The sequence below is a fragment of the Hipposideros armiger genome, unplaced genomic scaffold, assembly GCF_001890085.2.
Source record: "Hipposideros armiger isolate ML-2016 unplaced genomic scaffold, ASM189008v1 scaffold_26, whole genome shotgun sequence".
In the NCBI taxonomy this organism is placed as follows: domain Eukaryota; kingdom Metazoa; phylum Chordata; class Mammalia; order Chiroptera; family Hipposideridae; genus Hipposideros; species Hipposideros armiger.
The window spans coordinates 2776256-2796156 of NW_017731376.1; the positions used below are offsets into that span (position 1 = coordinate 2776256).

General features: G+C 34.6%; 1 protein-coding gene across 5 annotated transcripts in view; it reads left to right on the plus strand.

Annotated features, from left to right (window-relative positions):
- SEC24B (SEC24 homolog B, COPII component) overlaps positions 1–19901 on the plus strand; it is an 80957-nt gene that overhangs the window by 52282 nt on the left and 8774 nt on the right. For 3 of the 5 annotated variants that reach the window (XM_019636032.1, XM_019636034.1, XM_019636036.1), the window contains 12 exons: positions 2410–2594; positions 5932–6034; positions 7997–8123; positions 9027–9136; positions 11041–11153; positions 13842–13960; positions 14302–14357; positions 14598–14804; positions 17204–17327; positions 17736–17894; positions 18539–18712; positions 19312–19422. In XM_019636032.1, the coding sequence (XP_019491577.1) occupies positions 2410–2594; positions 5932–6034; positions 7997–8123; positions 9027–9136; positions 11041–11153; positions 13842–13960; positions 14302–14357; positions 14598–14804; positions 17204–17327; positions 17736–17894; positions 18539–18712; positions 19312–19422 (1588 nt within the window). The remainder of the gene's footprint in view (positions 1–2409; positions 2595–5931; positions 6035–7996; positions 8124–9026; positions 9137–11040; positions 11154–13841; positions 13961–14301; positions 14358–14597; positions 14805–17203; positions 17328–17735; positions 17895–18538; positions 18713–19311; positions 19423–19901) is intronic. The other 2 variants (XM_019636033.1, XM_019636035.1) reach the window with 1 other exon arrangement.

Sequence of the window (19901 nt, forward strand, 5' to 3'; positions counted from 1 at the left end):
TCTATCTGAAGTGTACCTGGCGTATAAGACGACCCCCCACTTGGAGGCATATTTTTCAGGGCCAAAAAATCGTCTTATACGCCGGCAAATACAGTAAACAAAATTCCTGCTCTCAAGAAACTTGGTGTGAGAGCAGGATTGATAGGACAATAAAAAGTAAATCACTAATCATGAGATATTTCAAATACTTACAAGTGCTGTGAAATAGGCATATAGAAGAAATTGCTGGGGTTGGAGATATACATTGGCTACTCAGGAAAGGCCTCATTGTAGAAGTTACGTTTGAACTAACATTTAAATGACAGGAAAAGCCAGCCATGGAAAAATGTGGGATAGAGCATTTCAGGCTGAGGAAACACACCTGCCAAGACTTAAGACAGAAGCAACTTTGACGTGTTACAGGAATGAAGGCCCACCGTGGCTGGAACCCAGTCAACAATGAGAAGAGTAATAGAAATGAGATTGGAGAGCTAGGGAAGGACCAGAGTCAGCAGCTTGGGTTTTATCCCAAAGCAAAGGGGAGAATTTGAGGATTTTATGTAAAGGAATAATATCTGATTACATGTTTAGAGAATCATTTTGGGGTCTGGTGTATGAAGAATGGATTAAGGATAGAAGTCTTTAAAAAGACAAAAATGGAAACGGAAACAAATGGAAACTTTTGCTGTAATCACGGAAATAGATGATTGTACTTTGTTCTAAGGTGGTATCAGAGGAGGTAGTGAAAAGTGGATGGATAAGGGATTATCTTTTTACTTGTCGGATTGGATGTGGTGGGTGAGAGAAAGGAAAGCATCAAGGATAACTCTTGGGTTTTTGGCAGAGTAACTGGGTAGAGGGTAGTGTATTTATTTAAATGGTGAAGACAGAGGAATATGTCTGGGAATGGGAATCAAGTTGGCCATGTTAAGTTAAAGTGCCTGATAGCCAAATGGTGATATAGTCAAGCAGTAGTTGATCAGTATTTGGTGATCAGGTATGGAGAAATAATGTGCCAGTTTACATTCTCAGTAAAAGTGTATATGACTGCCCACTTCTGTATATTACTAAGTACACCAAGAATTGTTTTATATAAGCAAAAATATTGTATTTTTTCCCATAGTTAGTCATTTGTTTCTTTACCAAAATCCCTGTTTATATTTGACCATTCTGTTCAGTCCCTCTGGTTTGTAAAAGCTATTTGTAATGAGTATATTAACCTTTTGTCTCATGTATTGCAATCCCCCCCACACACACCTTTACATTTGTTTTTAATTTTAATGGTATTTTCTTGGCATTGGAGAAATATTTAAATTTTATATAGTGATAATTTCTTTTGTTTTTTAACCTTTGTTTGTATTCTTTAAAAGGTCTTTTCAACCTTAACATTAGGAAAAGATTACAGCCATATATTTTTTTAGTTCTTTTGTGATTTCAAATTTGCATCTTTGATCCATTTAAGGTTTTATTTTGGTACATAATGTAAATAATTTCATTTTTCCACCCAAAATAGTTAAGAATCAAGATTTTGAGCAAAGGAGGAGATACAGGTGTAAAATCAAAGAACTTAATTTAAAACTCAAACATCTTAAATTTGAATAGGAAATGCCATTGTAAACTTATTTTTTTCCCCTCTATTTAAAAATGTGTGTTTTGTATCTCTACCTATTGTAAAATTGGAAGCACTAAATATCACACTAGCAGTGAACACTCTTATTGCTCAGATTACAGTATCTAGATACCATCTCTATTTAAAAGGAACCAAGTTTCCTTTTTGGATATATGACCAATTTGAAGTCTGAAGGAGAAATAGTAGAAATTGTTATGCCAAGAAGCAAGGAAACAAAGATTGATAGGTTTATATCAAAAGGACACTGAGGACAGCTGGAAGGGGTTCTCACTAGCCAAAGACTGGGTGGTTTGAACATCAGAATGAATAACTAATTCATTAAATCACTTTGAGTTAATAAAAAGCCATGAAGTCATAATACTAAAAATATAATAAAGGAAACAAAACTGAGCAAGGCAAAATTCATTGAATATAATTGTACATTTCTGTGATACCAACTCATTATCCTGAATATTGATAATTGAAAAAACTTGAAAACATAAGCATTTATCCTGCCTTTCCTCTATGGCCTATATTCAGAGAAACCAAATTCTTGATATTGAAAAGCGTTGTTGCTAAAATTTTGTTGTGAGGTTTAACCATGCTAATAAGATTTTAATTTATTCAGTATTTTTGTTTTGAGGGGTTTTTTTTCTTTATAAGAATGCTCTAAATTGAACTGCCCTATTAATTCATTCTACTATTACCAAGCCAGATTTAAATTTTCTTATCTCCTTTTTCTATATGTTAAAATCCTATATATAGTATGATGAATTTTATTCATGTTTTTTATGTTGTTTTGTTTTGAATTGCCCTCTCAGCAGTATCCTGGTATGAACCAGCTGTCCTCCAGTTTCGGAGGACTGAGTCTTCAGAGTGCTGCACAACCAGAAAGCCTAAGACCTGTAAACCTCACCCAGGAGAGGAATATTTTACCCACGACTCCTGTTTGGGCTCCTGTACCTAACTTGAATTTAGACCTCAAAAAATTAAACTGTAGCCCAGAGTAAGTATTTATTTTGTAATCTTTACTAAGTAACATATTCTGTCAAAAGCATTGTATATCTCTCAAAAATAACAAAAGTAATATGATATTAATGCCTTGATTGGAAATTTTGTTAATGTGGACACTTCTATTTTAGTTCGTATAGAAGTTCTGGATGTAAAATTCAGTGCAGGTTGTCTGTTCCTGTGCCAGCTATGTCTCCATTCCATCCCATTCACATTAGCTAATGCTAAGGAAATTTTTTTATTTTTGAGTGAAGGGTTTCAGGAACCCAAATCTAACTATATTTTTCTTTTCTTAAATTTCTTTTCCTCACTTTTCACCAGTAATAACTTCTGGTGTCTTTTAAATAAAGCGGTAACTTTAAATTTTTATGCCCTTTAATCCTTGCTTGAAAAGGACACAGAGTTATGTAATCTCAAGAACAGGTTTAGATAAATGGTTTATCTCTGAATTTTCTTTTTCCGCTTAGTATAGAATGTGAAGACTGTTATTCATAGGCTGATTTATCCAGCCTGAATTTAGATTTAGATTTCCTTTGTTGAGTATCTCCTCACTTCATGGGGAAGTTTAGCTGGCAGCCTGCATCTGGTGGCCACTAAACCCTGGTGTATCCTCTGGGAAGATGAGGTCTGTTATGTAACCTCACACGGCCTCCCAGACCAAAAGCTCTCTGTTCTTGCATGCTTGCAGTACTTCTGTTCTCTGTACTAGGATAATCCTCTGCACCCGAAGACATCCTCATGCTCCTGGAATTTCTCCTCTTTATAAACTAAACTCTGATTCACAAAACAACAGTATCTTCTTCCTTGCATTAAGAGTTGGTATCCTTGGGCCGGCCGAGTGGCGCGATGGTTAAGAACTGGCTTGGGACGCCAGAGGGCCCCGGTTCGGATCCCACATATGAGGGCCAGTGACACTGCCCTCTACAGCTACAGCTAAGATGCTGAACAACAGCTCAACCTGGAGCTGGGCGGCCGTGGGTCGCTGGCGATGGCGTGGGCTGCAGTCCCCTGCTGCAGTGGGTTGCAATGGGCTACCATATGTAGCCAGCAGCCAGCGTGAGCGGCCAGCAGCCGCAGTGAGCGGCCGTCCAGAAGCCGGCGACTGATCTGCCTCGCCCGGGAAGAGCATAATGATGGTACCAACTTGGGCCAGTGAAGCAACGTCCTCCACAACTAGACTGAAGAACAAAACGACAGCAATTTGTCTGTTCCCCTTCCCCCAATTCCCCAGGACTGTTCCCATCCCCCAATTCCCCAATAAAAATCTTTTAAAAAAAGAAAGAAAGAAAGAAAAAAGAGTTGGTATCCTTTAGAGCCAATATTTTCCTTTTTTAAGGCAATAGATTTCTAGCTTTTTAATAAACTATAAGCTTCTCTTTTTTCACCCAAAATCTTAGTTTCCAATACAGAAAATGGAGTTGCTCCAAGGGTTCCCCTTCCTCTGCCATACTCTACCACCAATCCCCCATCAGTGCCTAAGGCAGTGCCAAGATCATTTCCTTAAAAAATATATAACCATTGAGTCCATATTGAAAATAGTTGTCCATCCTTCTAGGTGTAAGCTGCTGTCAGTTTGATAAGTGTATACATTATGGCCTTGTCCTGTGAATTAGGCATTCCCTAAGTAGGTGAATGTAGGATATGTATATGTGTAAGAGTGCATAGGTAGGGAATGGTGTGTGTGTTTCTACTTAGTTATGTGTTTTCTGTGAAAGTATCTCTGTCTTATCAAAATAGCAAAGCAGAGTAATTAGTACAGGCTTTAGAGGCGGACATTACCTAGGTTCTTACTATAATTACATTGATAAGTAGCTATGAGATTTTTGTGCCAATTACGTAACCTCTCATCCTTAGTATTGTCAACTGTAAAACAGAAATAATAATTATGCCTACTATTAAGATAGCCATTCAAAAAATACTGACTGAATGCTTTCTAAGTTAAGTGCCAGGCACTGTTTCTGGTGCTGGGGATGAAGCAGTAAATAGGACAAAGCTCTATCTCATGCAGCCTATGTCCAATTAGGGAAGACATACTCTGAACAATCAAACCAATGAGTATGTAACGCAATGTCAGAGTATTACTATGAAGTAGGGAATAGGAAGGGTGGAGGGTGACTGTTTTTAATTGAGGAGTCATGACAGTTTTTCCCAAGGCGTTAACATTTGAGTAGAGATCTGAGTAAAGTGAGAGAGTAAGCCATGTGACTCTGGGAAACAGAGTGCCAGGCTGCCTGCGGAGGTCCGAGAGCAGGAACCCACATGTTGTGTTCAAGGAGCACCACCGGCCTGCATCAGGACACATCCGGCTATCTCTACATGCTATGAACCACTCTTAAAATTCCTTTCCCGGTTTCCATACTTCTGCTTCTTACCTCTTTGACGGCCACTTTCTTGATTCTGTGTCTACTGACCTTAACTTCGAACTTAATAAGTTACAAGCATTTACTGTATGAGAGGAATAGTATGACAGTGACACGGGACAAAATAATCTCTGATCTCAAGTGGAAAAGACAGACAAGGTACACAACCAACTAAAGCAAATCAGTGTAATTGATACCACAGAAGCATAAACATCTAGTGCACAGAGGAAGAAGCCGTTCCTTCTGACTCGTGATTGGGGTGAGGGTGGTTTGAGAAGAAGCAATAACTTTGATGAGACTCGGGAGTTCAACAGGTGAAAAATGGGCAGGAACAACATTTCTAAAGATGCAGAGGTATGCGGGCCGGCCGAGTGGCACATTGGTTAGGAATTGGCTTGGGACACCAGCTCTGAGCAGCACGGCCACAGTTTGGATCCTACATGAGCAACTGCCTCCTGGGAAGAGCACAATGATAACACCAACATGGGCCAGTGAAGCAACGTCCTCCACAACTAGACTAAAGAACAAAAGGGCAGCAACTTGTCTGTTCCCCTCCCCCAAATCTCCAGCGCTGTTCCCTCCTCCAATTCCCCAATAAAATCTTAAAAAAAAAAAGATGCAGAGGTGTGCCTTTTCTTCATGAAAGTTTTCCACTGCCTCCTATTAATGCCCTACATGCTAGTCATAATGGAGTAATTGTTCTTCACCATGAAAATGCTGAGTCCGTGATTTAGGTCTTTTGACATGTATTATGCGTGTTCGTGTGTGTGTGTGTGTGTGTGTGTGTGTGTGTGTGTGTGTATGTATCAGGACCTTTTAAATCAGGACCTTCCTAGTTATAGTTACAGAATATACCCAAAATGATTTTCACTAATGCCTTTAAAGGTTCTTGTAATTATCTACAGCAACTATCTGCTTCAGGATATTTTTTCTGATAGCTAACGCAGTCTGTGTTGTCTATATTTTTTGCAGCTCGTTTCGGTGTACTTTGACAAATATTCCACAGACACAGGTTTTACTGAATAAAGCTAAGCTTCCTTTAGGATTGTTGTTACATCCCTTCAGAGACCTAACGGTAAAGTAACAAACATATTTTAAAATATTTGTGGGTACTGATGTGTGCTTATGTGCAAGGTATTTAGATTGTGTATTTTCTTAGAATATATTTTGTTCTTTTATTTGAAGTTAGAAATCATTATTTCTGTCAGATTCAATTCAGCCAACATTTTCTGAGCACTTACTTTGTGATAGGCCCTAAACTAAGAATGGTAAATATACAGATAATTAAGTCATTGACCTTGCCACTAAGAAATTCTTATCTAACAGGATAAAGATGTAAGAACAATTACAATGCAGGATAATTAATACATGTAACTAATAAAATTCTATAAGATACTTAGGTAGTGAGTATAGTTTGAGAAGTAAGTTCCTCTGGGTACCTCGCAAAAATTTTCTATGAGTGATGAAGTCTGAGCTGGATTTTGAAAGATTAGTGGTTTTGGAAGTTGGAAAAGCCATAGAGGATTAATAAACTTTATGAGTCCTTTGTTAAACATAAAAGAAGCACCAACAATGATGTCCCATTAGGGAGGAAAACTGTATGATTGTTCCTAACTATATTAAACAGATAACCTTCGTAATAAAATCTATTGAATTAAAACATTACTTATTTGAGTTTCTACAGTCTATTTGGTTTAATACCTAGCTTGCTGGATTTTTACACATAGTTCTGGTATTTTATGCAAATATGTTATATTTAAACTAAAATTTTAAACTTCAGAAATAAAATGTATCCAGATACATTTTATTTATACTTTACAAGCTGCGTCTCTCCCTCATACTTTTTTACTCCTGTGGTTTTCTATCCCTCTTATTGCTACTGCATTGTTTTGGGGTTTTTTTGCTCTCATTCTTCCAAAAATACTGATTGAGTGCCCAACATGATAGATGCTAAGGATACCGAAAGTCAGGAAGCTTCCTCGTGGAGCTCATTTTCCTACTAAGATGTATACAAAGGAGCAAAGCGAATAGAAAATAAAATAATTATAATATGCAGTAATGACCTTGAATTTATTTATTCATTCAGTAAATACTATTTGATAACTTTTACAACTTTACAATGTGATTACTATTACAACTTTTATCTATAAACCAAGATAGTTAATTTGCCATATACATAAGTGAGAATTTTTATCTAAATACAGAATCTGTATGTGTTACCTTCTGGAAGTATATACACTTAATTGGCAACAATGACTTCCTCTGGGATATAGAATTCTGAGTTTTTTTAATTTTCTCATTTTAGTTAACTGTATTTTCTAATTTTTCCACAAATGATGTGGAGTTACTGATCTAATAAAAATTGCATATGTAAAAACAATACAAAGATATAAGTGTTTATGTATAGGTAGACAAAAAAAAAAAAACCAGAAGGAAATACACTAAAATGTTATCAGGGGTTAATTCAAGGAAATACAATAATATGTGATTTTGAAATCTTTTTTCATATTTTCTAAATGTCTTACATTGAGTATAAAGTTCCTTTCCCAGACTAAACATAAAGACATGTGTTTTTTTAAAAGGCACTTTTTGTTTGGTTTCTTGTGGCCTTGGTTCCCATCAGGATTGTGTGCTGTCTAATGAGCTGTGTCTGAGAGGCCACACCAGGTGCCATCAGGCAGCAAAGACAAAGGCGTCTTTATGTGGCGTAGATGTCTTTCCCACTGTGATTCAGTCTAGCTGATGAGCTCTGGCTTATATTATTTTCTTGGCCAACTAGGCTTTTTTGTCAGCCAGTTACTTTTACTACATTTGGCTTGACTGTATTTTGGTGTTATTTTATGTGTATGAAGTTTATGACAAAAGAGGGAGAAAACTTGATAGCTCCTTGTGTTGCTCCGCACATCACTGGATTTTATTAAATGCTTCAGTTGCAAAACACAATTGTGGTTTTATTTTGAATATGAGCATAGCAGTGTGTGTTCCATTGTTTCCTGGAATGCTTTTTCTGCTACAGCATCTATATTTTACTTCCTAGCAATTACCAGTGATAACATCAAATACCATTGTGAGGTGCCGATCTTGTCGAACATATATCAACCCTTTTGTATCCTTCATTGATCAACGTAGATGGAAATGCAATTTGTGCTATAGAGTCAATGATGGTGAGTTTTAGATTCTTAAAATAAGTGTGCTTAATATTATTTTAACATTTTGACATTTTTTTCATTATCTGGTTCTTCTCATTGCTTTAAAATTTTTCATATCACTTTTAACGGAGAGAATATAGGCTAGGGACACTTGATATTTGGCTAGCCAAAAAGGGGATAATTGATAATGAGAAAAAGTGACAGGGCAAAGTAAAAAGTATTCATAAAAGAAGCAGTGAAGGTCACACGGCTGAGGTCCTGCAGACTAATTATGCTTGACCCTGACAAGTTAAGATTGTCTTCTGTTTGTACATTTGTCTCATTCAGCTCAGTGTAATCTTTGCCAGTATGTGTGGACACATGTAGGCACATGTGTCTTGTTCCCTTTAGTCATTTCTTAGGACATCTTAGCATAATTGTTATCAAATTTGTGTTTCTGTCTGATTTTTTTTCCATGTCATAAGATGTAATAGAACACAAACTTAAAAAGCTAAGGTTACCTATATTCTGGTTTCTTCACCTGATTTTAGAAAGGTTTAAATTCTTCTGATACATACTTTCTTTTAATTTTTTTTTTTTAATTGGGGAACAAGGTGTTTTTCCAGGACCCATCAGCTCCAAGTCAAGTAGTTGTTTCAGTTTAGTTGTGGAGGGCTCAGTTCAGTGGCTCACGCAGGGATCAAACCGGCAGCCTTGGTGTTATGAGCACTGCGCTTTAACCAACTGACCTAACCAGCGGCCTCCTTCTTTTTTAGAAGGGGGCTTGAGAAATTAGTTTTTACCATTAGATGTTCACAGAACTATTATAAACCTCATATGAATATTGGTGATAGAGGTGTTTATTTCTAGGCATGTATATGTGTGTTTAGTTACAAATTGTGTTACTAAATTTGTACTGGATTCCCAATTCTTACCTAGTTCCTGAAGAATTTATGTATAACCCTCTTACCCGATCTTATGGAGAGCCTCATAAACGACCAGAAGTTCAGAATTCAACAGTGGAGTTCATTGCTTCTTCAGATTACATGGTAACTATCTGGTGTTAAAATTAATCATGGATCAATTGTATTAGTCATTTGTAATTTGCTGTTAAGTGAGTTCTTGTCCAAATTTTGAAATTGTTCATAGTATGAACTTTTTAAAATAATGCTAAAAGTTTATACTTAACAAATAGAAAACTCTTTGTAAGAGTCACTTGATCTCCTAGAACAGCGGTTCTCAACCTGTGGGTCGCGACACCTTTGGGGGTCAAACGACCCTTTCACAGGGGTCACCTAAGACCATCGGAAAACAAAAAGATATTTACATTACAATTCATAACAGTAGCAAAATTACAGTTATAGAGTAGCAACGAAAATAATTTTATGGCTGGGGGTCACCACTACATGAAGAACTGTAGTAAGGGGTCACGGCATTAGGAAGGCTGAGAACCACTGTCCTAGAAAAATGCATATATATATCACTAACAAATGTTACTATTGTTTTATGATGAGCACTAACATCTACAGTTTGTTGCCATTTAGATTATATTACTTGCATGGAATAAATATAAATATTCTTTTACCATTTAATATTTAAGACCGTCCAACAGAAAAACTCATGTTTTTGCCGAAAATTGCTCTTAAAGATAATCTTACTGATTCACCCAGTACAGACATCAAGATTTTCAGTTCATCATAAAATCTACCTATTCTTTAATTATACTGACTCTAAGATTTCATGTTATTTTTCTAGTTATAAAAATGAATTCTTGGCCTAAGTTCTGCTCATCTTTTTTATCATATCTACTCATTTTAAATGTATTTATAATAACTTACATTTCCTTTGTATCCTTATTTCTAGTCTTTGTTGTCTGCAAAAATATAAATTATTGCTGGTGGGAAAAGGTGAATGGGGACAGCTAATGTGTATTAAATTTCTAATGCTTGGCCCATTTCTTTATTTTTATAATTTTTATGGTCCTTTGTGTCAAATATAGCACCTGCCCACTTAACTACTATTTTCTTGTCTGTTTCCGTATTAACTATAGTAAACTTTCTCTTGGTCACTGTTACTCTCAACTTCTTACCTTCTTTACAACTGATTATGTTCCCAACTCTGTTCTGGCTCCTTAGGAATCTTAATCTAATTGGAGAGGTGTAGCAAAACGTCATCTTTAATTTTTGCTATTTGACCCATATGATCCCTGGTTGATGTATTTTTTTAAAGGATTTTATATATGCTTTTATTTTAACTTTCTATAACAGTTTTCACATGTACTTCAAAGTAGAGAAAATAGTATAATGAGCCATCATTTACCCATCACTAAGCTTCAACAATTATATTTTGCTATATATATTTCATCTATCCCCAGTCCACTCCAATCCCTTCTCCCCTCACCCACTGAGAAGTTTATTAAATGCTAATCCCAGCATCATATTACTTAGCCCATTAATACCTCAGGATATATCTTTAGCAGATAAGGACTGAACATACTGAGGCTACCATTGCAAGGACTTTGTTTACACTTAGCACTTTACCCTTGGGATTCAGCCACCACCAGGTGACTCCATAGCTAATGGTTGTCGGGTTTAAAAATGTAAATTAAAAAAAAATGTTTTTAGGAATAGTGAAGGGATATAGAGGTTGGTATTAAATAATAAGTTTAATTTTTATTTGAAAGCTATCTCAGCCAACACTTTATCAGGAAAACATTTAGCCCATCTGTTTAGTCATTACTGTGTAATGACTGCCTTATCATGCTTAATCCACAACCAGCTTTATAAGAAAAAAGTTAATGTCATTTTCCTTAGCACATAAACCTTACAGAGCATCAATTCTATTTGTGTATTTTTTGTGTGTAATATACTTAGTAAATATCCAGTGTTATGGTGATATAAAAAGAATAAATTATACCTAAGTAAGTAAGGTACATTATTTTTATTTCTTTCAGCTTCGTCCTCCTCAACCTGCAGTTTACTTGTTTGTTTTAGATGTGTCTCATAACGCAGTGGAAGCTGGATATTTGACAATTTTGTGTCAGTCACTGTTAGAAAACCTAGACAAGTAAGAATTGTTTTTACTTATTGTGTGTGTGTGTGTGTGTGTGTGTGTGTGTAAATGTAAAGTGTTTATTATCAGTTTATGGGGTTGGTTTTTATTAAGCTTGATTTCATTTATCTGTCACCAAGAGTACTTCCTGTCCACTTACAAATAAGGACACTGCTACTTGGATTCTCGTGATTTGTGACATAGTATCGGAGTCATAAAGTCCTAAAAGTTTTAACACTTAGTAAGGAATATGGATATCATCTAGCTGTCCCTCTGACTTAGCAGACCTCAGTACTGGGGCCCAAAGAACTTGACTTGCCAGGGTGTCAAGAATCTCAAAGAGAGAAATCTAGCTATACTTTATGTCTGAGCAAGGAGTTTTTCATAAATTAGTTTTAAAGGTGCTAATGAGAGAATGAACCAGGTAAAGGGAAGGAAGAGATTGATTTTGTAATGAATATTTTCCAGGAAGCCAGAAACTGAGGTGTTCATTTTGGCACATTAATAATGAACTGTATTGTGAAAGTGGAAACAATACTGGATAGATTGCTTATACCTCACTCTAGTCTGCCTATGTGTCTACCGATAATAGTCATGAAGAGACCCTCAACTAGCTTTAAAAATGAACCTTCCAAGTCTCTGGAAAACAGAATTCTTTGTACATTTTTTTTTTTTTACTCCAATACCCACAAGAAATAAGACTGTTAGTAAGAGTGGTTCACTACTGCAGTGGTTTTTGACATGTGCAAAGGTGTAGGATAGGTTATATATGAATACTTTGTCAGAAGAACTCATAGTGATTCTAGAAGGTTCTCCCCCATCTTCCATTTGAGTTTGAGAGTCCTTGCTCTGTTGAGTGCTAGTTCTAGTCACCATAGCCTACATGTCACTGGTCTTGGCCTGTGAAAGAAACTGACAACATTGAGACCTTTAAGGTTAAAAAAAAATCCAGAGATATTAAATGATTTGCTTTTGGTTTCTGTTAGTAACTTAGAGTTTTCATATTTTTTTACTTGATTATAGCATTTGTTCTATTTTTAGTCACAAGTGCTTACTTCCGATACAGCTTCAGCAGTGAGTGGCAGTGGAAGAAATAGTTTTTCCTCTGCAAAGAAATAGTTTTTAAGACTGAAGAGTTAGTTTACTGGAAAAATATGAGGACATAGCCCTAGAAATAGGAGCCAGTCCAACAAAGATGAATAACTATTTGTGAATTAAATAGGCTACCCAAAACAAAAAGGATAAAATTGGGAATGGAAGATGGTTTTATTTTCTCTGTTTATATATGTGTATCTATATATCTATCTGTCTGTCTATATATATATTTGATTACAGTGGAAAATAGAAGCATTAGGAAAGTAAAGTAAAGTAGAGGTAGTAGCATAGCAACAGTACAGTAACATGTCTTTGGAAAGGGTTATGGGAATAACTTTGAGAAAGAGGAAGTTGATGCTGGAGTAGTTCCAGCTCAATTTTATGAATTTGGAGTTGGGTAGGGTAGTCAGTAGTCTCCATTCTAATGGGTAACATACGATCCCAATATTCATTGACCTTAGAAATCTCAAAGAAGTTTAGTCTGTAGAAATATTATAAATCTTGACGGTATTGATAATCTAAACAGCCACATAACTTGTTCATTTTGTTCTATAAAATGGTTTCAGACCTAGCTTGTAGACTATATCTGAGTAGCCTGATCGAGCATGCACATAGTGGTAATAATTTTTCTTGCTTTGATGTGCACTATTGGGCATTCTGTAATAATAAAAAGTATTTTAAAGGCATTAGTGAAACAATAAATTACATAACAGCAGTTAACATAGTGGTACTTAGAAATACACTTTTGTAAGATGCAGCATTCATCTTATTCATAAGGAAAGCTTAATGGCAATGAAATGGTAACTTACTCTTTTATGGTGTAGCATTTCATTGACTTTTGAATACTGAAATCCAGCAGAAAAATTTTTTTTTAAGTTCATTAAATTTATTGGGCTGACATTGGTTAATAAGATTATATAGGTTTCAAGTGTCTAATTCTATAATACATCTCATCTATATATTACATTGTATGCTCACCACTCAAAGTGAAGTCTTCTGTCGCCATATGTTTGACTCTCTTTACCCTCTTCTACTTTCCTCCCCACTCCCTTTTCCCTCTGGTAACCTCCATACTGTTGTCAAACAAATTTTTTAAAAGATAAATGATAGTTAAAATGTCTTGATCTTCTTAAATAGGCTTTTATTTAAAACTTTATACATTATAATCTGATTTACATTACATTCAGCCTTTTCTAGGAAAGTGCTTATTTGTCATTCTGCTCTTAAAATGTTTAAACAGATATGCTGTTTTTTGTAATAGTGGAGCTGAAAATATGAGTAATTATTCACTTAAAAGTATGTTTCAAAAGAACATTAGGAAGAAGTCTTTGGTTATTTTTAATCGTGACATTTTTAGTTTTGGTTTATTATTTGAATATTGTTCAGTTTTCTGAAGCTTAAACCAAAAGTGGCAGTGGTTTCATCTGTAGATGGAAGGTTGCATCCTTAGTGTTCTCTGATAGATATTGATTTAGATAAAGATGACTTTTCTGTCCTCTATAAAAAGGCATATGTAATTATTCTTAGACTTAGTTTACTATTTTATTATTTTTTTAAATAAAATGTTACTGAGCACTTTAAATTTAAAATTGTCATTTTTATCTATAGGCTTCCTGGAGATTCACGAACAAGAATAGGATTCGTGACCTTTGATAGCACTATTCATTTCTACAATTTACAAGAAGGATTATCACAGCCTCAAATGTTGATTGTATCTGATATAGATGGTAAGCTGTGAATAAAATAATACTTTCAAACTACAGAATTTGGAATTAACGCTATTTTATTTGACAGTACATCTTCTCATAATGCTGGAAGGATAATTCAGTGCACTTTGATATTTGTTTAAAAATAATTGTTTCCTGGAAAATACTTGATTCTAAATTTTTTGCATCTGTGTATGTGTACTTATGCATGTACACAGACATATATATAAACGTACAGAGAATATATATTTATTAAAGCAGTATGATAAGTACCTATTACATGTATGGCCTGATAAAAACTAAGATTTTTTTATATTCTTTTGACTTGATTTATCTGTTGATTAAATATGTTTTCCCTATAGATGTTTTTCTACCTACACCAGATAGCTTACTTGTGAACCTACATGAGAGTAAAGAGGTGAGATTGATTTTTTTTCTTAAAGTATTAAAATATTTCTGTTATTTCAACTGTTTACTAAAATATTTAACATTTACTTGGTACATTAACATTTCAGTAGACAATGTAGGTATCATATCTATTGACTCCTCAGTTTACAGTCCCTCAAATGTAGTGGCACATATTACACTCTGAGATGTTTTAAAGAAGAATATTGCTTTGCCTTCTCAGTAATTCAACTTTTAATCTTTGTTTTCCCAGCTTATAAAAGACTTATTGAATGCATTACCAAATATGTTCACCAATACGAGAGAAACTCACAGTGCCCTTGGTCCTGCGCTTCAGGCTGCCTTTAAATTAATGTCTCCAACAGGTGGCCGTGTGTCTGTATTTCAGACACAGTTACCTTCCTTGGGCGCAGGACTTCTGCAGTCCAGAGAAGATCCTAATCAGAGATCGAGCACAAAGGTATTTTATGTTTCGTTTCTCTGTCATATTCAGGATGGTGTTTTCTACCTCTAGAGATTGTGTAATTATTTATTCATTCTACTTTTTGACTTCATTAATGAAAACAAAAAATAGTGAGAAAGTTAAATTCAGATTATTTTGTTTTTGTGCTGCAGTGCGTTCTTTTTATTACTTTGTTTGCAAGTCATAGAAATTTAGGAATCATTTACCCTAACCCTTTCATTTTACATGTGAGGAAACAGATTAAACTATCTTGCCGAAGGTTAAATAATTATTCAGTGATAAAGATGTGACTTCCTCTTCTGACTCCAATGCTCTTTTCTGTTACACAAATACTAAATCTGAGATACAATTTAATATGTTCATACTAATAAACTTTTTAATTATAAAGGTAATACAAATCATTGTATAAAACTTGGAAAGTGGAAACAAATCATTAATAACCTCACTATCAAGATGATAGCATTTAGTTGTACACACACACACACAAGGGAGCATCATGCATATGTACTGTACTTCTTACTATTTTCATTGGAGAGTATATTAGGAACATTTTCTGAGGCCCCCTAAAAATTCTCTTAAGAAATATATTTTAGTAAATGTGAAAGAACTCTATTTAATTAATTGCCTCCTAGCTATTGAAAAGCTGTCTCCAGTATTTTAACTATTAAAAACAAAAGTCAAATATATGGTGATGGATAAAGAACTGACTCTGGGTTGTGAACACACAATGTGATATATAGATGATTTATCACAGAATTGTACACCTTAAATCTATGTAACTTTGCTAACAATTGTCACCCCAATAAACTTGAATTAAAAAAAAAAGACTAAAAGACCGAATATTACATGAAGATTTTATCAGCATATTTTAACCCTATTTCAAATAATAAGTTAACTGGAACAATCATTTTTGTTCTGTACATAAGTTTTATCTGGCTTTAACTTATATATGAGAAAATGCCATTACAAGTAATTATGAATATGAATTAAATAGTTTTAATAGTGTCATAAATATTTAGCCATATATTCAGTGGGTTTTTTTGGATAAATTTCTACAAATTAGAACTAAAATTATTGGGGCAAAGGGTATAAACTTTACTTGTTATTAATGTATTTTACTTAACAGGCTTTTTATCAACTTGCACTCTTAAGGACCTTCCTTTTCTAGCCACTATTAAATATTATTCACCATTTACTTGAGAAAATAGCACCATATTTTTCTTTTTGCAGAAATTGTATTTTTAAATTATTTTTGAGAAAGAAGCTAATTTTAAAGTAAATTGGGGCAAGTATATTTTTTAAAGTCATCAACAAGCATAGCTAGCATTGAGCTCTTTGACCCATTGCAGCCCATTATAGAATACTAAGGTGTTTTGCAGCCCATTATAGAATACTAAGGTGTTTTGAACATAGGAAGATGTCATGTATTTACTGATTTTTTTTTTTTTTTTAATATTGGGTTTTTGGGGGTTTTTTTAATGATCTTATTGGGGAATTGGGGGAGGGGAATAGACAAGTTGCGGCAGTCCAGCTTCAGGTTGAGCTGTTGTTTACCATCTTATCTATAGAGGGCACAGCATCACTGGCCCTCATGTGGGATCCGAACCGGGGCCCTGCTGCTCAGAGGTGGCGTCCCAAGCCAACTCTTAACCAGCGCGCCACTCGGCAGGCCCTATTTACTGAATTTTTTGATACAGTTTTGTTTTGTTCTTTCTCATTTAACTTTCAGAAACATTCTCCACCTGCCTGGGACTCAAAAGCTTAAATATCTATGGTATACATATTCCTTTATATCTGAGTAAACTTTAATATAATAACCATGCACTCTAATTGAGAGGATTGAAACATTTGGTTAGCCAGTGTAGCATAGTGAACGTGGAGTCTGGCTCTTGGGTTTTTAACACTTTCTCCAGGGCTGCCTTTTCAGTCAGGTGTCCTCCTACCAATAGGAAAAGCCTTCCTTAATCTAGAATGGTCTCCTATTGTTACGTAACAGTATATAATAATGGTTAACAGCACTCACTCTGGAGCCAGACTGCTTGGGTTTATATTCCAGCATCCCCAACTCAATAACTAAGTAATTGGTCAAGCTACTTAATCATTTTATTGCCTCAGTTTCCTCATCTGTAAAATGTAAATGGCCCTATGAAATATATGTTATTATAAGGGTTAAATAATGTGTATAAACCATATTGAACAGTGACAACACATAATTGTTTTATAAATATTAGCAGTTGTTATTCTTACAGGTAAATTTGTGCCAACTGCCTAGACATTTTTTAAAAACCTCCTAGTTTGCTAGGGGGACAGACGATATCCTCTTCCTTATTAGAGATGTAGAAATATGTGCATAATTCAAAGTTTCTAGCTCTTAACTCTATGACCTGTTGACTTAGGTTGTACAGCATCTTGGCCCTGCAACTGATTTTTATAAGAAACTCGCTTTAGATTGCTCCGGGCAGCAGACTGCAGTGGATCTGTTCCTTTTAAGTTCACAGTATTCTGATCTTGCTTCTCTAGGTAAGGAGATAGCATTGTGTTTATCTGTTTACATAAACATTTTTGGCATATAAATTAAATCTAAACTTTTCAGCAAGAGTTCTCAATATTTGGGGGAGAAAGACATGTGAATTTAGATGCTATCTATGAAAATTACCAGTAAACTTTAAAGTACTATAAATATATACAATGCTGTTACTATTTTATTTTTGAAATACGATTCCCTTTCCATTGTGCTCAACAATAAACCTTGTCATATATTTATAAAATGTTTGTGTTTTCTCAGATTTATGTATTATCCTTATTTTGACAGCTTTGGGTTATCTCATTATGACTTAGATTCCTTTGTAATATAGAACCTGTACTACTGTTGGACAAGTAGGATATTATTATTCCTGTAACTAATATTTTTTGTATTTCTCTCTGAAGCTTGCATGTCCAAGTACTCAGCAGGGTGCATCTATTATTATCCCTCTTTCCACTATACTCACAATCCTTCACAAGCAGAAAAGTTACAAAAAGACCTAAAACGTTATCTCACAAGAAAAATTGGATTTGAAGCTGTTATGAGAATAAGGTGTACTAAAGGTATGAAATTATAAAAATTATGCTCCGTAATTAAATTAATAATCATTCATTTATTAACTACCTATGACTACCTATAATGGTTGTTCATCATTAAGAATGTTATGTTTGAGCCAGTGAGTTGTACTGTTTTAAATGTATATGTAATTATTTAATAATTATTGCCCAATTTTTAAAGTAATTTGAACAAGTGGGCAAAAGTAATATTTTGCTTTATTAGGAAGAAGCTAAGAGAAAATCCATTTTGGAAATGATTTTATTAGGAAAATTAGAGGAATAGGGAAGATCTTACGTGAAAATGGTCAAATAATGATCTTCGCCTTCAAAATCAATCGGACAATCTTCAATTTACATTACCTCAGTTTTATGTGAATGTTAGCTAGGGGATTCTGATCCGTTATTTTAATTCTTAAGTGAATTTTACAGTAACTTTCATTTGTTCAATTTTGTATGTTAGATCTTTTATATAGCCTGCATTAGTTCTTTTGAATTGGTATTTTAGAACCTCTACCAAACCTCCAATCCTACTCCTTAGTTACCCTTTTGATTAAATATCAGAGACATTTATTACTTTATAAAGTAACTTTAGCCTGAGGTAAAGACACTACTGTTACTTCATTTTTTATAACAACTCTTCTCTTCCCTAGGTCTTTCAATGCACACTTTTCACGGAAACTTCTTTGTTCGTTCTACTGATTTGTTATCCCTTGCCAACATCAATCCTGATGCTGGATTTGCAGTACAGCTGTCAATTGAAGAAAGTTTGACAGATACTTCCTTAGTGTGCTTTCAGACAGCTCTATTATATACGTCAAGCAAAGGTAATGTTTAGAGAAAGGAAATATAACCTGCAGCAGTAATTCTCCCACTCTTTCACAGGCTGGGGAGAAAGAATGGGCATCTAGTGGGAAATAATGGGACTTGCATCAGTTAATCAAATATATGTTCTGGTTTTTTTTTTCATTTTTGAGCTTAAATCATATCTTTTTTGACTTGTGGAAGATTTGTATTTCCAGGATCATATATATCTGGTAAACAACCCGTGCCATTTTTATGCCATTTTTAGCATAATTTTTTCCTTGTAAAATAAAAAATTCTGCCTAGCATTTAAGGCCTACATTTGTTCATTGACAATCAGTATGTTTTCTGACATTTTACAATGTTGGATATAATTTAGAGTGAGTGATATTAAAAACCAGAACCTAATTGCTCAGTTATATTCAAAATATAGTATATCTTGAAATTTGGAAGTATTTAATTTCTTTAAAACGTGGTCATTATAAAACTTTGTTTTTACATTTCAATATCCTGTTGGCAATTTAATCCAATCAAAATGCTAAGTTGAATAGTATTTTGACCTGTTTATTTCCTTCTTGGTCTGATGTGTTTTGCAATGACATTTGTTTATCACTCCATTTAGGTGAGCGGAGAATTAGAGTGCATACACTTTGTTTGCCGGTGGTAAGTTCACTAGCAGATGTATACGCAGGAGTGGATGTACAAGCCGCCATCTGCCTTCTGGCAAACATGGGTGAGTAAAAAAGTAAGGGAATGAGTGAAATGCATTTTTGTATCCTAAAAACTGAAACCTGGGGTTTTTTTTTAACCCTAGAAATCCCTTATTTAAAAAGTGTAAGTTTTACATTTTCACTTACAGCAGTATGAATTGGACTGTTTTTATATTTCTTATTCTTCAGTTTAAAATTCTTCAGGGGATACATAATCACTAAAAGCTGGTAACAACCCAAATGTCCTTCAGCTGGTGAATATTTACAAGCTTTGATATATCCATACAATGGAATACAACTCAGGAATAAAAAGGAAGGAAATGTTGATATGTGAACAGAAGTGGGTGACTCTCGTAATGCTTATTATGCTAAGTGAAAGAAGCTAGACTTAAAATGCTGCTACATGTGATTCCATTTATATGACATTCTGGAAAAGGGAAAATCATAGAGGTGAATAGATTAATGATTATCAGGGTTGCGGGGAGAGGGAGAACTTTACTAT